The 19,677-nt window shown below is 40.0% G+C and overlaps 1 protein-coding gene across 1 annotated transcript in view; it reads left to right on the top strand.

Moving 5' to 3' along the window:
- CDH4 (cadherin 4) overlaps nucleotides 1–19,677 on the top strand; it is a 1,168,514-nt gene that overhangs the window by 922,545 nt on the left and 226,292 nt on the right. The window contains exon 6 of the mRNA XM_072633380.1: nucleotides 13,657–13,801. Within this exon, the coding sequence (XP_072489481.1) occupies nucleotides 13,657–13,801 (145 nt within the window). The remainder of the gene's footprint in view (nucleotides 1–13,656; nucleotides 13,802–19,677) is intronic.

Genomic DNA, 19,677 nt, shown 5'->3' with positions numbered 1-19,677 from the left:
GACTGAAATTCATTTAGGACGATTCAAAACCCATGGAAACATCAGCACATTGTGAATGAATGAATGAATCAACGAATGACTGAATCAATGAAAAAGTGCTTATTATGTGCCAAGCACTGTGTTCAACACTGGTGATGCAAATATAAAAACAAAACTGGGTCCTGCCTTCAGGGAACATAAATTCTAACAGAGGGAAACAACATATTTAGGGGAATGGTACAGTGTTGGGTTGTCTCTGACTTGTGTGAAGCAGAATAAGCCATACCCCCCCCCCAAAAAATGTTAAAGGGCACTTGGAAGGCATTTATGGCATTGATCGTTTTGAGAGACAAAGGCAGCAAAATGTATAGAATGAGGCCTAATCAAGCTTTTTGAGGTTAGTAAGATTTGCCTTTGTCACTTTTGTGTCTTGCCTTTCTGCATAGCTGTCCAAGTAATAGGCTGTTCTATCACTGCAACAGAGTAAGCCTTGCCTGTTTCCTATAGGTTTCAGCTTAGTCCTGTCTTTCCTGGGGCATCCCTGAGTTCCAAAGCCATCCCTATGTTCTGTCTTTTAAGACTTGCAGCTAGTGCCACTAGAAAGGATCTGATAAATATTCATCCACACAGGGGTATTAATGACTGATACTAGCCTAATATGTAACCCTTCCAAGGGGATAGTTGTATTTTTAACAAGAGAAAAAGAGAAAGGAAGCTTTTACTGTAACCTGTGTGACAGAAAGAGGAAGGTAAAGGAGACCTTTCTGTCAAATCATGATACATAAACAACCTCCTGCTCTGCCTTTCTCAGACAACCAGACCTTCTAAAGAATACTTGATGGCATAGTTGGTTTCCTTCCTCTCCCTCTGCCCATGCAGATGAATTACACTTTTCACTGTCTTCTTACCATAAAGATGTAGTTCCAGCAAGCAGAATTCATTACAAGTTCCTTGTCAGAGAAGAAGAGCCCATTTCTGATAACTGTCCAAATGAGAAAGCAAGCCCAATTCATCCAGCACATTGCAATGACAAGAGACAAGGTTTGAGGATTGGAGTTGGAGTGACAGTGATGGAGGAGCCCAGATTCTATGCAGTTTCACATCACCAGTAATTGCCGAAGTAGGGCTACCAAATCAACAGGGACTGTAATAATAATACTTAGCATTTAAAGTTCACATAGATCTTTACACACTTTTTCTCACTTGAGGTAATTGCAGCAAGTATTCCTATTGCTATTTTACAGATGAGAAAGCTGAGGGTCTTGGAGGTTATGTAGTCACATGACTAGTGAGTGGCAAAGGTTGGATTAAGCCCCAGATTTTCTTGACTCCAAATCTAGCTCTCTAGCCATTAAGCCACATTGCCTCCTGTTATTGTGGGCAAATGTTAATCTTCAATCAACTGTTCATTAAGGGGAAAAAAGCAAAACTAAAAACATTCTTTTCATTTGCACTTCCAGCTAAGCATCAGTGAGCATTTGCAATCTCAATTAATAATTAGGACCCATAGTGCATTTCACCATTAACATAACCAAAGTACTTTTGCATCAAGAAATGATAGGGGAGGGAAAAGAAGACAATGAAGGAAGTAAAGAAAGAAATCAAAAGCCCTGCCAAATATCAGTTCATGCATTTTGCAGGAACTCTTTGAGTGCTCATTGGTGAATTCTGAACATGTACATCTACTCTTCCTAAGCCTATTTATTTTTCCCCCAAGCAAAGTTGGGGGGTAATTAGCTTCCTGATTTTATTTTTTTGGCACTTCAACATTTTAGCAACAGTCCCACGCATAACAGAGAGAGGTGCTAAAGTCAACATGCCCAGGATAGGTAACAGAAAGCACTGCTTCCATGTGCTGGACAGGGAGTAAGTTACTGGTGAACTGAAAGTCTGAACACTTAAGGGCTGTCAGTCATGTCTATTGTCATATAGGAGCTACTGTACCAGGGCTTGCAGAATGCAAACCCTGGACATATTCTTGGGGAAAATTCAGGCACAGCTGGAACCTGTCTTTTCCTTTTTCAATCCTTCTCTGAAGAAAGCATCTTGTATTCAAGAGTAAATCAGATTTTGGTAGGCCTATTCAGAAGTCCATGTTGAAATTCCATCCAAATACATTGGAAATTAGTTACTGTCTTTTCTAATTGGCTTTAGCACCTCTCTCGTTATGCATGGGACTGTTGCTAAAATGAACACATGTTGCCAAAGGAAGAGTTCTCAGGAATATCTCAATTCTGACACGTTTCCTCCACAATTTTTAAAGTTTAAGTTAAGTGGCAGAAGGAGATGGAGAAAACCTGTGTCCTAGGGAAAGTCAGAGGGTCTGCCCCAGGTCATACAACAGTGCCAGAGCCAAGACCATATGTCAAGTCTTCTAAATCCCAGATGAGGGCTCTTTCTGCCATACTGTGGTCAAAGAGCAAAGAATATGATCCCAGCTTTGATACTACCAGTGACTTTAGTTCAATTCAACAGACATTTACAGCCTACTCTACATATGACATTGTGCTCAACACTGGGGAAAGTGATGGAAAATAACACCCTTCTTGCCCTCACAGAGCTTATAGTCTACTAGGGGAATGGAGTGTGGTTCAACATGTGAATAAAGAATAATGATACAAAATAAAGTGATATGAGAACAAAAGGAAGGTGCAGACAAAGCTCCATCAGGAAATTTGAGGAGGATGTCAAATCAAGTCAAGGAGCATTTATTAAGCACTTACTAAGTGCTAGGAATACTAAGTTCCGAGAAAACAAAACCAAGCAAAAAGAAAGTCCCTATTCTCAAGGGGCTTACATTCTAATGGGTGAACACAAAAGGAAGCTAGTAATGGCATAGAAGAGAAGGTACCCCCAGGGGACTTGGTGGAGAAAAGCACATAGTCAGGAGTATAAATAAACTGGAGAGAAATAAAGACAAGGCTGTCCAGAGCATTTTCCTTAAAATAAAAGATCTGGGAAGAACCTGATAATCATAGGAAAGGGCAGAGGGTGGGAGGGAGGGTACTTCCAGTGTGAGAAGTCCCTTTCAGCTGAAGGAAAGGGGAGATGAGGGCAAGCTTCATAGAGGCATTAGATATCTCGACGTAGATCTCCCAAAGGTACCTCAACTCAATGTTGAAAACATCTGTGCCCTCTTCCCTTTCAAACTTCTATATTTCTATTTATTTCTATATAAATCCATCTAAGTTTACACTCTTGGGGTCACCCTCTACCCCTCCCACATGCTCCTAATCCAATAAATTGCCAAGCCTACTGTACTTTACCTCCACAGCATTACTAGTATCTATGCCCTTCTCACATAGCCATCACCCTAACTGAGAGTTTCATCACCTATTTTAAGAATTTTTACTAGTCTCCTAATTAGATTCTCAACTTCCAGTCTCTTCCCTCTCCATTCCATCCTGATACAAGATTCCTAACTAAGATTCCCTAAAACCAAAGTCTGACTTCTTGCTCAAGAATCTTCCATGGCTTCCTATTGCCTCTAAGAGAAAATGCAATTTCTTTAGCTTCACATGTCAAACCCTTCACATCCTAACTCCAATATGCTTTGCCAGACTTATTTACACATTACTCCACTTCAGGCACTCTGCATTCCACCCAAACTGGCCTATTTGTTGTCTCTTACACATGACAATTCATATCCCATCTTCATGTATTTGCGTAGACTGACCCCCATTCCTGGTATGTCCTACCTCCTCATTTTGCCATTTTAAATATCTAGATTTTGTGATGGCTCAATTTGTTGCAGTTTGGGGTACTGGGAACCCTTAAATTCAAGGGTAGAGGGGCCCTTCCTTAAAAGAATTCGACCACTCAAGTCTTCTTTCAGTCAGAGTACTGAGGTTTTATTATAACACTGGTTAGGTGGAGAAGATTCCTAGTCAATCTGTGGTATAGTGACACCTATAGGATGGGGAGAGATTCCTAATGCATCTGCACAATTATGGGAGGTAAGATTGGTACTTGCATGTAAGAAGAGACAGTGAGAAGATCTGGGTGGGATTAAGGAGTGGTAAATAGCCTGGGGTGGACCAAGTGTAGGCTGCAAAAGGAGTTCATTGGTCAATGGTCTGAGAGACTTAGTGAAAGGGTAGTTAAAGCAATTATTATAGGTGGGTTGGGATGGACCAGATGCCTCAACTGGGAGAGACTGGGTTGCTTTCAAAGACATGATCTTTTCCTTTTAGGGGTTTAGGTCCCATGACCCCATCAAGCCACCTCCTACCTGATGCCTCCTAGTTTTCAGCAATTTCTCCCACCTTAAATTATTTTTTTACTTATCAATTTATTTGTATCTCCCTAACTAATATAAAAATTTTTGAGAGGCAGTTAATGTTTTTCATTTCTTTCCTTGTATTCCCAGCATGTAATTCAGTGGTTTGCACATATAAGGTGCCTAATAAGTACTTGTTGAATTGAGGTGCCTTATGAGTTGAGCCTTGAAGGAAAAGAAGGTTTTTAATAGGCAAAAATGAGGGAAGAGTAGATTCCAGAAATGGGAGATGGCCCCTGTACTAACATACAAAAGCAGGAGTTGGCTGTCAAGTCAAAGGAATCACTGGCAGTGCAGTTTGGCTGAAATATAGATGTTGTAATATGAAATAAGGCTGGAGAGGTAGGTCAGTGAGAAACTATGAAAGACTTTAAATGTCCAGTCAAGGAACTTGTATTTTATTATATTGGCAATAGGCAGCTGAGGGAAGTTTTCAGTGGGCAAGGTTTTTGACATAATCATCATATCCTTGTATATTACAAAGATTATAGGAATCTATGAAAAAGATAAGAGAGAGGAGTCTTGAATTTTCTCTGTTTTCCCATATGTACAATAGACATGATCTCTTCCACAAAAGGGAAACTATACAGACAAAAGAGGTACTAACTAATATGGCAGTTGGAAACATACTCAAGTACTTTTTACCATCATTGTACCTCCACCTGTATAGAATTAGAACATGATGGTAGACACCAATTCTATAATCTTTAGCCACCTGAGACAGTGTGTAGTAGCAGAATAAGCCCTAGATTTCAGTCTGAAAAACCAGAATTTTCATTCCAGCTCTGTTGCTTACTAGCTATGTGGCCTTGGTCGAAGTACTTAGTCTCTGTAATCTTTAGTTTCCTCATCAGTAAAATGAAGATTTCAAGCTGGATGGTCTCTAAAACCTCTCTCCCCTCTAAATTCCTTGATCCTACACAAAACTCCAATCATAGTTTACTATATTACTTATTTTTAAAGATACAGAAGGGGCCCTAAAAGGTCATGATCATCAGTCACTTAAATAATTCTCATTATTGTTTCAAATCCACTAACTAGCATTCATTCAGAATTGTCCCCCTTTCAAGAAAAATGAATTTTTCTTGAAGTCTCATTTCCAGGAGACATGACCTCTGGGAAGAACTTCTCTACTGATTCACAGAGAAGGAATTTTTAATATAACCAGTACCAAAACCATAGTGACTGCTATTGAACAGAGGAATTCCACCATGGTGATTCTTTCCAAACACTTTCTCCATTTTTCTCTTTATTCTTTTTGCCTGTCATTCATGCACTTAGGCATGTTATATCTGGTGGTGCTAACTGGATGTTTTTGAAACTAGATCGTCAGTACATAAGCTCTTGGTTGAAATGAGAGGAATGACCCAAATAACCCCTGATTATAAGTGCAGACCCAGCAACCAGCTCCTTCATCCTCCTCTCTTTAGACAGGACTGTTCTTTAATCATTACTTATGAGGTAGAAATCCAAGTAGGCAAAGGAGTCACCATAAGGAATTGGACATCATACTCTAAGACTAAGACACTGGCAGAGTTCCAGTTTTCAGGAGAACTAGAGACCAAATCAAAGATCATAGAGCTAGAATGAATTTTAGGTGTTATCTAGTTTAACTCCCTAATCTTGCATATGAAAAACTGAGGACTATCAGGAGTTGGGATATAGGACAGATTCCAAGAGAAGGACTTTGGTTAAGAGAAACAAAATAGTGACCCAGTTTCAGGACTAGTTACCAGATTAGGTCTTAGTCACAAGGAACATGTCAAAATCATTCTATTAGTAGATCAGTCAGAATTTGTTGAACACCATCAGTTATCTTAGTACAGTCTGGGAACACTAAGAATGAAACAGTTCCTACTCTCAATTAGCAATGGCTAGAGGGTATAAAGTTGGAATTGAATCTGCAAAACAGCTGACTAAATGCTACGGATCCTTATATTTCTTCTTCAATGGGATGAGTGGTCCCAAGGCCTGGGAGAGAGCTAACCCTGTTTCTGGGACTTAACTGGCCCTGGCTGGAATGTTGAGGGCCCAGAAGGAAGCTGGAAGATTTACCACAGTAAGAACAGAAATATTTTTCACAGTAAAAAATATTGATTCCTGCTTTAGTTTAAGCAAATCCAAAAAAATCAATTCACAAACAGACAGATGATGGGGTTATATCTTTTCTTTGTTTTAATAGATAATTTATTTATTTTTCAGTTCTCAGCATTTACTTCCACAAGAATTTGAATTCAAAATTTTCTCCCCACCTCTCCCCAGCCCCACCTCACCAGGACAGCATGTACCACATCCACTCCTTCCTCCAGTCTGTCCTCCCTTCCACCACCCACCCTTCTTCCATTCCCCTTCCCCTCTGTTTTCCTGTTGGGCAAAAGAGATTTCTATACTTCATTGCCCATATATATTAATTTTAATTTGCATGCTAAAACAATTTTTTAACTTTCATTACCAAAGTTTTGAGTTCCATATTTTCTCCCTCCCTCCCCACCCACCCCCACTGAGAAAACTAGCAATTCAATATAGGTCATACATGTGTAACAATGCAAAGCACTTCTATAACAGTCATGTTGTAAAAGGCTAACCACATTTCCCTCTGTCCTATCCTGCCCTCAATCTATTCCATTCTCTCCCCTGACCTGTTCTTCCACAATAGTGCTTGCTTCTGATTATCCCCTTCCCCAATTTACTGTCCCTTGCATTATCTTCCCTCTTCTATCCCCTTCCCCCCACCTTCCTGCAGGGTAGAATAGATTTCCATATTCAATTGAGTGTGTGTTATTCCCTCCTTAAGTCAAATCCCATGAGAGCAAGACTCACTCACTTCCTTTCATCTCTCCCCTCTTCCCCTCCATTGTAAAAGTTCCTTCTTCCCTCTTCCATGTGAGATGATTTACTACATTCCTCTTCTCCACTTTTCCTATTCCCAGTACATTCCATTCAATGGTAAATTTTATTTTTTTAGGTATTCTCCCTTCACATTCAACTCACCTTGTGCCCTTTATGTATATACATACATATATATATACACACATACATACATACACATATGCACCCATGTACATGTACATACACATACATACATACCCATACATGCCTACATATATATTTCCCCTAATTACTCTAATACTGAAAAAGGTTTAATGAGTTACAAATAACATCTTTCCATGTAGGAATGTAAAAAGTTCATCTTTAATGAGTTTCTTAAGGCTTCTCTTTCCTGTTTACTTTTTCATGTTTCTCTGACTCTTGTATTTGAAAGTCAAATTTTCTATTCAGCTCTGGTCTTTTCAACAAGAATGCTTGAAAGTCCTCCATTTCATTGAAATTGCATATTTTTCCCTGAAGTATTATACTCAGTTTTGCTGGATAGGTGATTCTTGGTTTTAATCCTATCTCCTTTGACCTCTGGAATATCATATTCCAAGCCCTTTGGTCCCTTAGTGTAAAAGCTACTAAATCCTGTGTTATCCTGATTGTATTTCCACAGTACTTGAATTGTTTCTTTCTGGCTGCTTGTAATATTTTCTTCTTGACCTGGGAACTCTGGAATTTGGCTACAATATTCCTAGGAGTTTTCCTTTTGGGGTCTCTTTCAAGAGGTGATCAGTGAATTCTTTCCATTTCTATTTTACCCTCTGGTTCTAGAATATCAGGACGGTTTTCCTTGATAATTTCTTGGAAGATGATGTCTAGGCTCTTTTTATAGTCATGGTTTTCAAGTAGACCAATAATTTTTGAATTGTCTCTCCTGGATGTGTTTTCCAGGTCAGTTGTTTTTCCTATGAGATATTTCACATCGTCTTCTATTTTTCCATTCTTTTGGTTTTGTTTTATAATTTCTTGGTTTCTCATGAAGTCATTAGTTTCCATCTGCTCCATTCTAATTTTTAAAGGCCTATTTTCTTCAGTGAGCTTTTGAACCTCCTTTTCCATTTGATCAGTTTTGCTTTTTAAAGCATTCTTCTCCTCATTGGCTTTTTGGACCTCTTTTCTCATTTGAGTTAGTCTATTTTTAAAGGTATTATTTTCTTCAGCATTTCTTTGGGTCTCCTTTAGCAAGCTGTTGACTTGCTTTTCATGATTTTCTTGCATCACTCTCATTTCTCTTCCCAGTTTTTCCTCCACCTCTCTTACTTGATTTTTAAAATCCTTTTTGAGTCCTTCCATGGCCTGAGACCATTGCATATTGTTTGGAGGTTTTGGATATAGAAGACTTAACTTTAATGTCTTCCTTTGATGGTATGCTTTGTTCTTCCTCATCTGAAAGGATGGAAGAAAATTCCTTTTCACCAAGAAAGTAGCTATCTATAGTCTTATTTTTTCCCCCTTTTTGGGCATTTTCTTGGCCAGTTACTTGACTTTTGAGCCATTTGTCAAGTAGAGGGTATACTCTAGGGACCTATAAGTTGTCATTTCCTTCAAGGTGGCACAATCAAGGGAGAATTTACTCCTCTTCTGGCCTGCACTCTGGTCTGTGAGCAACCACAAGCACTCTTTTCTGCCTTGGAACTGTGAGGGGGATTCCTTCCACATAGCCACAACCAGCTCTACCTCGCCAGTGCTCCTCCTCACCCCAGGACCACCACTCAGAGCTGAAATCCAGACCATTGGCTCAATACCCCCAAGGTCTTTAGATTGAGGACTCCAAAAGTGGCTGCTGATGCCCTGGGGCTAGGGCTGGGGCCAGACCACACTCCCCTCTCACACAGGTGAAAGAACTTTCTTACTGATCTTTGAAGCTGTCTTTGGCATTTGTGGGTTGAGAAATATGGTAACCACAGCTTCTACCAGTGATTCCACAACCTGAAGCTTGCTCCAGTCCTGTTTGTGCTGTGTAGCCCAGACTGGACTGTGCCCTGGTCTGAGCCCAGTACGATAAACCTTTCCTGTTGGCCTTCCAGGTTGCATTGGGCTGGAAATGTTTCACTCTGTCATTTTGTAGCTTCTGCTGCTCATTTTTTTCCAGGTATTTTATGGGCTATGGAAGGAGAACTAAAGGAAGTCTCTTCTTCTACTCTGCCATCTTGGCTCCACCCCCGGTTGATATCTTCTCAAAGTTTGCTCTCACTTTACCAAAGGGTTATCCATAGTATTCCTTGAAATTTCAGCTGAATAAACTTTCTTTGAGGGCTGGAGGTGTTTCATTCTTATCTTTGAATTCCTAGCACCTACAACAGTGCTTTCCACATAGTAAGTAGATACTAAATAAATGTTTGTTGAGTTAAATTAAAAACCCTTAAAACACTACTTAGTACCCTTAAAATATGGTAAGATTTCCAAATGCTCAATCTCAGAATAACTTTTCAAGATCACAATTATTGTGTAAATTGAAGTGTTTAGACACAAAATAATTGTGCCGATAAACATGCATGAAGAAAGTGATTAAAATATATATTTTGTGACTTGTAGCAAAAGAAAGCAACCAAAAAAGGGGGGACTTTGTGATGTTTCTCTGAATTATCTTATCAATCATCATTATGGAATGTAGATTTATATTTGGGAAGGAGCTAGCAGTCATCTAATCCAATCTGCTTATTTTGCAATAGAGGAAACTGAAGCCCAAAGAGGTAAATGCTTTATCCATGGTCATGTAAGTAGCAAGTAATGGAGCCAAGATTTGAACCAGGACCTTTGATTCAAGATCTAGCACTGTTTCTACCTCACAATTATTCAAACATAAAACCCAACCTTTATTTTGTATTTTCAAATATATAACCTTCCATTCTTTCCACTTAGCATTTCATGGATCCATAATTCCCTTGTTTTGGGTATTTCATCCACTGGGGCAGATCACTGTCCTTCCAGGCTTTCTTTGTAAATAGCCTTCATAACTATTTACATGACTTGCTACAGCCACAAGGAACTTCACCCTGGTACAAACCTGATGATGAACCTGTTTACGTTCAAGATTAGTATACTGCAGATAATGGGCACTCACCAGACCTGTACTCAAAGTCTCTCCAATTTAGTCATACCTGCCAGAGGTAGTATTCCATTGGCATAGCCACTGGCAGGCTGCAGAAGGACTTTATTGGAGGTATTCTCTGCTCAAAGTTTAAAAAGTGCCGTTTTCGCATGAACAGGGGAAAGTACTTCCCTGAATCCCAGGAATATTAGAAGAGCCAGGTAACATTTCAGCTACTGAAATGGTTTTTTTCCACTTTAACCAAGCTGGGTGCCCAGGCCCACAAGCTTGGTGAGTGGCATGAGCTGATCGTGGCTTACTGAAGTGCTACTACTAAAAATTTCAAACAAAAGCCATCAAATTTGATTAAAACTTTTTGCTGGAGGTGAGGCAGGGCAGGATGGAAGGCAAACCTGAAGGTAAAATAAATATATGATTCATGTGGCATGTTATCTCTGAATGAAGCAGTTTCTGCACCTCAAGATAGAGTAAGAAGCACCCAATACCACCTTAGTCTGAAGATAATAACTTTAATTTTAGTCCAGAATTACTTTTTTTTCCCAAAGACAACCTGACCTTTGACTTGTAAAGTTATTGACTGGCTCCATCTGACATGATGAAGGATGGCTCTGTGACTCCTGGCTGAGTGGTTTGTCCATGAGGATGAGATGCAGATAGTTTACAATGACTGGCAGCTAGATGGATTCTGGGGCTTTAGCATCACAACACAGCACTCTAGGTTTGTTCTTAATAGAACTTAGCCTGGGTTTGGACTTTTGCACAATCTCATGTTGTGTTGTACTTTGCAATTTTCCTAGGAATCAGTGTTAATTTGGTTTGTTGCACAACACACATGGCTTTCCCTCTCCCTTTTTTCCTCTATTTTTTTGTCAAGTAAGCCTTGAAATTCTTCTTAAAAGCACAAATTAAGGGGTAAAATTCCATTCACTGCTGTCTGAAGCAAACCAAAACACTGGAGCCAATATGAATACAATTAGCACTTTCATTTTTCGTTCAGCAGCCATCATGTATAAATGCCTTCCTTTCGGAGGTACATGAAGCAGCAGTAATGAGAGCTATGCTAAGAGATTGGATAATAGGAAGAATTCACTTGGAACCAGCTGGATCGAGCTCTTCACAGTCAAGATGCACCAGCTCCCATTCCCTAGACACTCTCTGCTTCAAAGTTCTATTTCCCAAAGGCCTTCTTTTCATTTTGGTTTTAACCACTTTTCCAGGGTTAAAGAACCATAGAATCCTAGAGTGGGAAGGCATCTTAGGAGGGATTTTAAAGGTCTAGTTGGACTAGACCATCTCATCCAATCCCCAGTACCCATGATCAAGAGGTAGAACAGTGGCATGGGAAGAAGAGGAATTAGAAAACCTGGGTTCTAATCTCAGCTCTACTACAAATTAGTTTTATAAGCTGGTGGAGCATCTAATGGATCTCTGCTTTCTCTTTTAAAAATGTGAGGCTTAGATCAATCAACCCATCAACAAACATTTATTAATCACTTACTATGAGCCAGACTCTATGCTGACCACTGAGGAGATGAAGAATAAAACATCAAAGTACCTACCCTTAGTGATCTTACATTTTAATGGGGGAAATTGCATATGTAAATCAGCACATACAAGATAAATGGAGAGAAGATAGAAAGGGGAAAGCATTAGCAGCCATGGGGACTAGGAAATAATTCCTGAAGGAGGTAGTGCTTGGGCAAAGCTAATTCTGACATGTGCTATGTTCTAAAGTCCTTTACAACTCTGAAATTCTGTGGTTCTATGGTCCAAGTCTCTTTTAAGCTCTGAAATTCTTTGGTTCTGCGACCGTATTCACCAGAAGCACAGGCAACAAGTCATATATGTCCACCCTCTATTCTTCTCAGAGGGAATTCCTACCTATCAATTAAATTCCCCCAGATCTGAATGCTGTTTTGAGCATCAACCCCAGATTGACCCACACTCTGCGCTTTTATTTTGGCTTTTTGCTTGTGTGTCCAGCTCCTGAGGGCAAGCAGGACAAATAGAAGCAAATACATTTGAGACAGAAAGAACTTACAAATGTAGTCTTGTACCAGATGCCCAAATTAGCAGAGCTACCTGGTCTGTCCTCTAATGCCTTCCAATTCTTTCTTGCCTTCAGCTTGTTATCCCAGAGGGCTCGTCACTCTACTCATTCATTTTAATAGACTTTGGTTGTCCTTTCATTTTAAGAAGACAGACCCTTGGTCTCCACTGTTACCTGGCAAGAATTTCTCTTTCTGGAGATGTCAGCAGAAGAGACATTTTATATAGAAACCCCCAAAGCTAAGAAGCTGCTGCTACTGTAGATGTATTTGCCCATCTGAGACGTTTGATAAATGTATATACAGAAGTGGCACAAATCAGTTTTCAGATGCCCAGCAGATCCTGTGATAGGGATATTCTGACTACCCTGGGCTCTAAGAATAAATATGTATTTCAACTTTCAGCATGTCAGAAGACCCAATGCTATGAAATGGTCCCCACCCCCACTATATTAATAGCAGTAAGGAAAATTTCACCTTTAAAAAGTGCCACAAGGAATTTTCATGGTCATTTTATCAGGTCCCTAGGATGAGAATACTCTATCTCTGCCACCAAAACATTATAGACTGGACTCTTGAACCATGGGGGCAAGACAGCAGCAGGTGCTGCCAATAACCCTAACATGACCACCAACCTCTTTCCTACTCTAGGGCTACCTGCAATTAGTAGGAAAAGTACATATACATTTTGACCACTGCTGACACGTTACACTTAAATTGCAGGCTTGATTATCAAGAAGAGAAAGAGAAATATAATGTTAGGGGAAGCTTCTTTGTGGCAGACCAGTTCAGGTTCAAGGTTTCTGGGTGAGTTTGGTTTTCCCTTATCATATTTGTTTATATATCTCTTATATGTGCTCATCTGTGCTATGCATTACCTGAGGTTTGGGGCACAGAGAACACTGAAGGATTTGAATGGTGATGATTCTCCTCCACGAGATCTATGCCATCTACATCCTTAAAAACACCCTGTGATCTCAGGCATGCTTCCTGTGTCAAGGCTGAGAGACCAGGTTGAGGTGTTCTCACACTCACTACATGGTTCAGGAACACCTGGGAATTTCTATATTAAGCACACGTGATACAGATCAGAAACTTACTCTTTAAGGTTACTGGCATACTTTCTTACTTTTTTTTCCACCAATGAATCATTGTACATGTTAGAGTGTTAAAGGAGTGTTTGAAGTAAGCCCACCTCAACACCCAGACATTCATCATCTTTACTTCTTTAAAAAAAAAAAAAAAGACAGATTTCATCTCATTGGAAAGTACCATAAATCTGGTAGACTTTGGATGGAAACTATATATATATGCTTTTTTTGCTCTGGTATGTGACAGCAGCCCTCAGAACTATTTGGAAGCATCAGCCAAATTCACATTCTGACCATGTATTGTTTCTGTTTTTTATTTGTTTTTTTCAGCTTAGAGCCCATGCAGTGGACATGAATGGAAACAAGGTGGAGAATCCTATTGACCTCTACATCTATGTGATTGATATGAATGACAACAGGCCAGAGTTTATAAACCAAGTCTACAATGGATCTGTGGATGAGGGCTCCAAACCAGGTAGAGTACTGTGCCATAGCTCTGGTGTGTCGGCAGACATTGCCCACAGTGGGCCACCTCTGATTTACCTTGCCGGTAGTCCCACACTGCATCTTACATATAAATAATGGAGTCCCCAACTCTGAATGAAACTCAATCTGGCCCCCTATGAATATAATGATAATGACAAGGAGCAGTTGATAAATTCACTTCCTCTTTTTCCCACCACCCATCCCTACCTTAGAAGGAAGAGAGAACTATGCCTGGGACTTCTCTGAATTTTTTGTTTTCATCACATATGCCCCAACAGGCTATTAGCTCTCTGACCTCATCACAGCAGAATGCCTTCTAACAATGCCAGTCATATTCCATGCCTATAATGGCAATCCATTACATGTTCACTGATTTTTAAAAAGGAGTTGCATCACAGCTTGGGTCTCCGAGAATTATTAGAATCTGCCTAAAATAATTGACTCAAAGAATCTAGGAGTAGATCAGCCACCAATTCAGGATAAAATGCTGGACCTGGAATTAGAAGACCTGAGCTTGAATCCTGCTTGAGACACTTATTTGCTGTGTGACTCTGGGCAAGTCACTTCACCTCTCTCAGCCTCAGTTTCCTCATCTGCAAAATGGGGGCAACATATAGTAGATACTATACCTATTTCCAAGGATCATTGTGAGGACCAAATGAGATGAGATATATGGAGTACTTTGCAAACCTTACAATGCTATATAAATAATATTAATTATGATAATAATTAATATGATATAATTAATATGATAATAACATTCATACAATTCAGCCCTAGATAACTTTGGTGAGGAAGGAGGAAGACAATATTCTGAACAGTTAGCAAATATCCCTTTACTTAAATTTAGTTATAACCTTAGAATAACAGGGCCAGAGGAAATCTTAGAGATTACTTAGTCCAAGGGTTCTTAATCTATGGTTCCATGGATTTGTCTTTTTTTCAAAATATATTTTGATGACTCTATTTCAACATAATTGGTGTCTTTTGCAATCCTAGATATTTTATTTTGTTCATTTAAAAACATTTTTTTCTGAGAAGTACTCCATAGGCTTCCTTTGCCAGACCACGAAAGGGATTCATGACACACAAAAAGGACAAGCATCCTACTTCATTTGCACAGAATCAGGGATTCTCCAAATATTAGTGTTGGAAGGAAACTATCCAGTCCAACCCATACCCAAAAAAGAATTTCCGTGAAAGCACACCCAGCCAATACCCATCCAGTAAGAGGGAACCCATTGCCATTTTACAGGTAGGAAATAAAATCATCTAGGGAAAGGGGCTTGCCGAAAGTGAATAAGCAAATGTGAGTTTCAGTAATAGTAGAAGTCTGGGGGATAGGCAAACCAAGAAAAATTAGATGTCCAATATTCAGTAACAGATAGCACATAGTGCACAGAGCACTGGGTCTGTGGTTACAAAGATTCGTCTTCCTGAGTTCAAATGTAACCTCAGACACTTACTAGCTGTGTGACTTTAAGCAAGTCACTTAACTTTGTTTGCCTCAATTTTCTCATCTGTAAAATGAGCTGGAGAAAGAAATGGCAATCCATTTCAGTGTCTTTGCAAAGAGAACCCCAAATGGGTACATGAAAAGTAGCATACATCTGAAAAACAAACTGAACAAAAGTAACCAGTGTATCATGAGTATATCCAGAGCTTACTGGAGACTCTACAGAGACTGTCTTTAGAAATCAAGAGAAATACTTTGTATGAAGGTGGCTAGTGATATTATTAAATCTATCAGCGGTGTGTTCCTTTTTGCCATACACTTGCTTTCAGAGGAAATTGTTCTCAGCTGCTTTGCCTGATGGAGGGGTTAACCAGTGACTGGCTTTAGGTTGGTGTCAGCAGGCATTTATCATTACTTTCTCACTGCCTGAGGTAGTTGTCATAGAATGGTCTCCAGGGGCTACTATTTTCTACAAGGTGAATTGCATTCTCTACTGATTGTCTTTCAGGATTGCATGACCCTGGCACAGAAAAGGACAAAAATGTGACATGGTTTCTCCTAGGACCTTCCTCTTACCTCTCTTTTTGGACAGAAGAGGGATGGGTGGGGTAAACACCTTTCTGACAGCCATTTCCTTTAAGGAGTTGTGCGGTAGGGGGTGGTTCTATTAACATAGCAGCCAGCAATGACTCTAGTGTGGCAGCGTGTGGCAGCCAGTGGTGATTCAGACAGAGCCAGCGTGAGGTTGGAAAGGACTTGCATTCTGGGTGTTATTTTCATAACAAATCTAATTTCCCACATCTGCTAAAACCAATCGATATGGAAAGTTTTCCCAAACGTTTAACTAGCTTTTCTCATTAGGATAACAAAAGCAGCAACTTATAGCATCTTCTCAGCAAAAATCCGGATAAGCCTTTAAGGTAGAAAATCAGCGTCAGGCCTCCTCCTCCTGAGTACGGAATGCAGAAGGAGAGGTGCCCGTGACTGATGGAGCGCATTCTGCCTTGGAAGCAGGTCAAATGCAGGGCTTCCTATTCCAAAACATCCAATTTCCCATGGCCTGGTGATTATTACCCTTCTTTCCCCACACCATCATTTTTCTCTTAAAGGCCTACATTTACATTAACATGTCAATTCTGTCTTTCAACTTCTCCCTCCCCAAGGAACATAGAAATCTGTAGTTCTGATATTAGTCCTATGCAAGTAATGATAAGGCTGTGCCCTTTAAAATACTATGATGAAGTGGTAGCCTGCTTCTGTTTAACCGACTCCTACCATCCCAGGCCAAGCCTTATTCAGAGCAGAGAAAATAGTCAGAATTGAGAATGGAATCCCATTACCTAAGCAGGAGACTCCCCCAAACTAGAAATACTTTCACTACTGCAATTTCTTCTCTTACATCAGAAAATTATACTAATAGAAGAGTGCTGTGCTGAGTCTTTGTGAAATGAGGGAAAGCTGCAGCCAGAATTAATCATTATTCCTGAGATTGATGGGCTAATGAGGGGTTTAAGACGTATATTCTTTCAGAAAACAAATGGAAATATATATTAAATATTGATTCAGCAAGACAAGAGTCTTTTATTGCCCCAAAAAATGTAAGTAATATAATTAGAATAGTTAAATATATCCACGCAGCACACATTAGCTTCAGACCCCAAGTTCACCCCAAGGTCTCTTCCTAGCCCAGGCTCCACTAGAGACTTTCCCAACTCTTTTTTTTTTGGTTTCTCCATTGAATTGTATTCTTTCCTCTTCTAATAAAAACCTTCTTTCAATTGAAATAAAAGAGTGGCAATGGTTCAAGGCTGCTCATTCTTACCACTGGAAACCAAACTCAAGATACATGTAAGATTATTAGCACCATATTTGTATAGGATGGACAGTTTGCATTCAAACTGAATGTTTGCCCTAGTGAAGGTGCCCTTGGCAATCACTACCTGAAGAAAGACCCTAGTGATTGATTAATTAGACATGTGCCAAGACCCTTAAAATCAGCAGGAGATTATTAGCTCTGAGGCAAAGAAAATCTCTGTCCCTAGATAATTATTCTAAATTAATTATATGAAACCATGAGTAGGTAAAATGAGACAGAGGACAGAGTGCTAGTGCCAGATCTGGAATCAAAGGAACAAGGTTCAAATTCTACCTCTGCCACTTACTATCTAAGTGACGCTGGACAACTCACTTCAATTCTTGAGGCCTTAGTTTCCTCATCTGCAAATGAAATGTTGAACAAGGTAACCTCAAAGGTCCTTTCTGGGTCTAAATCTATGATCCTATGATCCTAATGTGCTTAGGGCATTTTAGATCTTAACACTTTCTTCACTGTTCAGAAGTAATGTTCAGTCGTTCCTCAGTCATGTCTGTCTGTCTGTTACCCCATTTGGGATTTTCTTGTCAAAGATACTGGAGTGCTTCATCATTCCTTCTCCAGCTCATTTTACAAATGGGTAAACTGAGGCAAACAGGGTTAAGTGACTTGCCCAGGGTCACAAGTTAGGAAGAGTCTGAGGTCAGACTTTAACTCAGGATGATGAATCTTCCTGGCTCCAGGTCTAGCCCTCTTATCTACTGTACCACCTAGTTGCCCAATTAATTAAAACCAAAGGATTAAAACGAGCTACAATGTGGTATAATAGAGAGTCTTGGATTTGGAATCAGAGGACCAGATTTTGAATTCTGCTTCTGACACATCCTATCTCTGTGACCTTAGACAAATCACTTCACTGCTCTGAGTCTCAGTTTCCTCATCCATAAAACAAGATAGTGGACTAGATGACTCCTACAGTCCCTTCCTACACTAAATCTATGACCCCACTTAGCCACCTTGTGAATTCCCCTCTCTACCATTGCTCACACCCTTTTCCAAACTGAAATACCTTCCCCTCTCCTCACTGTTATTCATGACCTGTCTATGTCATCTCCTCTTTGAAGCCTTCCCTGACTATCTCAGCCCAGCCTGATCCCTCCCCTCTCAGAACTCTCATACTGTAACACTGTCCCTCTGCACAAGTCTTTGTGTCTTTCCATAATGCTATGTCTCCTGGCTTCCCTAGCTTCCTTCAAATCTCAGCTAAAATCCCACTTTCTGCAAGAAGTCCTTTCTAATCCCCCTTTATGGTAGGACCTTCCCTCTGAGATTATCACCAAGTTTTCTGGTATATGTCTTGTCTACATATAGTTGTTTGCATGTTGCTTTCCTCATTCAACTGTGAGCTTCTAAAGGGTAGGGACTATTTTTGTCTTTCTTTGTTATCCCCAGGCCCTAGCACACTACTTGGCACATTGTTGATTATCTCGGATGGAAGGAAGGAAGGAAGGAAGGAAGGAAGGAAGGAAGGAAGGAAGGAAGGAAGGAAGGAAGGAAGGAAAAAAAGAGAGGGAGAGAGAGAGGGGAAGCAAGGAAGGGATAGATTCTCTCTGTGTGAGAGTGTGGGTATGGGTGTGAGTGTGGGTGGGTGGTGTTGTTCAGTTCCTTTCAGTCATGTCTGACTCTTTGTGACCCCATGTGGGGTTCTCTTGGCAAAGATAATGTAGTGGTTGGCTATTTCCTTCTTCAGCTCACTTTACAGATGAGGAAACTGAGGCAAACAGGGTTAAGTGACTTGCCCAGGGTCACACAGCTAATAAATATCTGAGATCAGATTTGAGTTCAGGAAGATGAGTCTTCCTGACTCTAGGCCAGGCACTCTAGCCATTGCACCACCTGGTTGCATTTAGCTATATGTGTGTATATATATATAATATATACATACATACATATATAGACATATATGCATAGATGCACACACATACACATATATGGACATATATATTGTACATAGTTGTTTGCATGTCTCTCAATGGAACTCTCAATGCATATATGAATGAATGATTTAACAAATGAAGAGAAAAATATCTGTTGTGCTTACCATGTACAAAGCATTGTGCTTCACCCTGGGGCTACAGACAGGAAAAAACAATAGTCCCTACTCTCATGGAACTCACTTTCTGATAGATATAGACAACACATACAGGAGGTTTCATGTTCCAGTTAGATGGGAAGGTCACATAGTCCTTAGATTACAACAGAAAACAGATGATAATGCATCATCCTTGAGGTCATCTCCGCTGACAAAATGATATTGTTTTCTAATTTTGAACCTTTTGACAAGCGGGAAGCAGTGACTCTTGGGCTCACTTGCCCATCAAGATGGGTTGTCCACAATTACTGGTGTTGGGGAAGGTGGGGCCCTTCCCCACCAGGGTTGCTCTACTCAGTGGGGCTGAGATGGAAGCAGGACAGGAGATCTGGAAGACAGTTCTATTTGAGGGACTTTTGAATTGATTGTTTCCTTATAGGTGCAATTGACTAAACAATGACCAAAAAAAACCCCAAAAAACCCTTCTACCAAAAAGACTCCTTT

Source organism: Notamacropus eugenii, chromosome 1, assembly GCF_028372415.1.
Source record: "Notamacropus eugenii isolate mMacEug1 chromosome 1, mMacEug1.pri_v2, whole genome shotgun sequence".
In the NCBI taxonomy this organism is placed as follows: Eukaryota; Metazoa; Chordata; class Mammalia; order Diprotodontia; family Macropodidae; genus Notamacropus; species Notamacropus eugenii.
This window is presented reverse-complemented; position numbering and strand designations above follow the sequence as displayed.